This window comes from Labrus mixtus, chromosome 12, assembly GCF_963584025.1.
Source record: "Labrus mixtus chromosome 12, fLabMix1.1, whole genome shotgun sequence".
NCBI lineage: Eukaryota > Metazoa > Chordata > Actinopteri > Labriformes > Labridae > Labrus > Labrus mixtus.
In genome coordinates, this window is record NC_083623.1 from 1,115,897 (window position 1) to 1,119,199 (window position 3,303).

At 37.4% G+C, this 3,303-nt stretch overlaps 1 protein-coding gene across 1 annotated transcript; it reads right to left on the minus strand.

The window, feature by feature from the left end:
• Nucleotides 1-114: 114 nt before the first annotated feature.
• Nucleotides 115-2,051, minus strand: LOC132985475 (interferon-induced protein 44-like). The gene is made up of 7 exons (XM_061052883.1): nt 2,013-2,051; nt 1,860-1,893; nt 1,511-1,706; nt 1,019-1,165; nt 726-897; nt 525-625; nt 115-365 (listed from the first exon to the last, which is right to left on the minus strand). Exons 1-7 carry the CDS (start codon nt 2,047-2,049, stop codon nt 180-182), a joined length of 873 nt encoding a protein of 290 aa, XP_060908866.1. The 5' UTR covers nt 2,050-2,051; the 3' UTR covers nt 115-179.
• Between the last annotated feature and the right edge of the window lie 1,252 nt (nt 2,052-3,303).

The following is a 3,303-nucleotide window of genomic DNA, read 5'->3' on the forward strand; positions in this document are numbered from 1 at the left end:
TTCATCAAGACAGTTAACTGAAGAATAAAATGTTTTTCTTTATCATGCCAAGTTTGATTGGATTCATAGAAAAATAATATAGAGCTAGAAAGCTAGAGTCAGGAATCCTTGTGATTAATGTGGAAAGTAATTATTTTGGCAACATGAAATACAGACTTTTAATGTTGTGTTCAAACATATCAGTCTAAACGTCCTGAGGGATTCATGCGGAAGTTGACGCAGTCTCCTCCGAAGTTGATGATGTTTCTCAGCGCGCTCAGGATCAGGGAGTCCATCTCACTGTTGAGCTCGATTTCTTCAGAGTAGTTCTTCACAGGGAACACGCAGTTCATTGGGATTCCAACATCTGCACTGAACTGCTCCATCTGTGGAAAGAAACACTGATGTACTGAGGTGTCTCCTGTGCCTGGGACTAGGCCCAAAACTCTCTCAAGTTTGATTAAATATAAACCTGATTGTTTGTAGCAAAGGACTCATCTATGATTCCCTCTGTAAAAATTATTTCTATCACTTATTAAACATACCTTCTTCTTCAGGGAAGCAACCTTGTAGACATTCCTCAGATTTTCTTTGAGTTCAGGATATGCTTTATCAATCTTGGTTAGAATGACGACTTGAGGAATCCCTGATAGAGAAACAGAAAACCAGTGAGCTGCTGTTTGGAACTTCAAGAAAATAAAAAAACATTAATATATTGGAAACCCCTTTGAGAGATATATTCTTACCCAGTTCACTGGCTTTCCCTCTAATCTCTCGAATCTGCTGCAGAGTGGCTTGATGCATCAGAGTTAAATTGTCAGCATTTATTACACAAACCAGAATGTGCACTTTGTCGTTATCTGTTGGAGATTTGATGTAGTGTGGATCAGCATCTGACAACTTAGATTCAATGTTGAACTGGAAAACACATTTTTAATACAGTTGAAGGACACCTCTTTCATGATTAAATCATATATGTTATTCAATATAACAATATTTTTTGAGGGACAAAAACCAGAAAAGTTTCCAGATACTGAACCTTGTAACCTTCCTTCACGTGTCCCATCAAAGCCAGTTTAACATCGTCCACCAGGACACCATTTTTTAAGCTCAGACCCATGATGTCATTGAAGACAAAAGGGTAAAAGGACTTCTGGTCTCCTTTCTGGATCTTGTAGGCCGTATACTGATAAGGACATATGGAGAACAATGCAGTTAATTGTTGACGTAAGGAAAATACTGGATCCATTTCTCCTTCTGCAGCTGACAGTAGCTGAAAACAAAAAAATGTTCACGTTCACGGTCCCAGAATTAGGAAGCCAAAAAACCCACATCATCTTCAAAAAGCAGAGATGAGATCTTGAGGCCAGAGAGAGACTGCTCATTTTATATCTGTTGTTGTTATTGCACATACAAAGTATCAAAACCACATGCTGTGCAAAGAGAACAGCGGAAATGTCATGTGGTTGCAAACCTGCAAATAACAGAAAGTAATAAGCTCTTAAAGCTGCACTTTCTCAAGATGTCATACCTTTTTGCTGAAACTGTATTCAAAGCCAGTGTCTGCCAAGGCCTGTACGTATAATCTGCCATATAAGACACATTGGATGGAATTGATGAAACTGGACTTTCCAGCTCCAGTAGGCCCATGAAGAAGAATTCTGATCTGCTTTCCTTCAATGGGAAGTTTGTAGTTGTTGACATACTGCAGAGGGTTCTGGTTTTCTCTGTTAGAGGAAGGAAGCGTTTCACAAGATTACACACTTAACTGTTACTTTACAGTTTCCATTGCTGTTTGACGCCCAGCTGCCATGAAAACAACTGAGAATAAAAGATGTATGTGAAAAAAAATCACATTGATAAGGTGAAGGTACACTTACTTCCAGTTTATTGTTCTCCATGGTGTGGAAAGAACTGAAAAATACACAAGAGAAGATGTACAGACAAGACAAAAACTATCATCATGCATCAGCAACATTTAATTTCCTCAACAAGGAACAATGTGTTAAAAAAAAGAAGAAAAACAGTCTCACATGGAGGTTCTGTCGGTCTGGACTGTTTTCCTCCCATACCTGGAGAATAAAACATTAGACTCCTATCCAGTATATCAAACTGTAGTTGTAATAGTTTTTATTAGTCTATTACACTGATTGAAACTTTATCTCTAAAAACTCTAACTCTAAAGTTTTAACTACAACAAACACAAAGATCTAAATAATCTAAAGCAAAATTCACTAAACTGACAATTTACTTAAAGCTTCAGTTTGATATCAATATGTAAAAAAACACAATACTATGACATTAACAGGTAGCACAGAATAGTAATTCACATTTAGTGAAGAGAACGTCAGAAACTTCATACCTCCGTTGTTGTTCCGGTGACTGAATCAGCCTCGGAGAAATGATAACGGTTTATATAGCCTGATATGAGTTTCACTTTTGGTTCCCTGCAATTAATTCAGCAGTTATTTGTCGGAGGTCGAACCACAAGAACAACCCACACTGTTTGACGGTGAATCACACTTTTTTTTATCAAAGGGATTTTCTTTTTCTTGGTCTTAATTGTCAAATACAAATAGACAGATGAAACTCTCCTTCATGGACAGGTGAAACTCTCTTTTATCGACAGGTGAAACTCACCTTTATCAACAGATGAAACTCTCCTTTATTGACAGGTGAAACTCTCCTTTATCAACAGGTGAAACTCTCTTTTATCAACAGGTGAAACTCTCATTCATCAAAAGGTAAAACTCTCCTTTATCGACAGGTGAAACTCTCCTTTATCAACAGGTGAAACTCTCCTTTATCAACAGGTAAAACTCTCATTCATCAAAAGGTAAAACTCTCTTTTATCGACAGGTGAAACTCTCCTTTATCAACAGGTGAAACTCTCCTTTATCAACAGGTGAAACTGTCTTTTATCAACAGGTGAAGTTCGATTTTATCGACAGGTGAAACTCTCCATTATCAACAGGTGAAACTATCTTTTATCAACAGGTGAAACTCTCCTTTATCGACAGGTGAAACTCTCCTTTATCAACAGGTGAAACTATCTTTTATCAACAGGTGAAACTCTCCTTTATCGACAGGTGAAACTCCTTTATCAACAGGTTAAACTCTCCTTTATCAACAGGTGAAACTCTCCTTTATCAACAGGTGAAACTCTCTTTTATCAACAGGTGAAGTTCGATTTTATCGACAGGTGAAACTCTCCATTATCAACAGGTGAAACTATCTTTTATCAACAGGTGAAACTCTCCTTTATCGACAGGTGAAACTCTCCTTTATCAACAGGTGAAACTATCTTTTATCAACAGGTGAAAC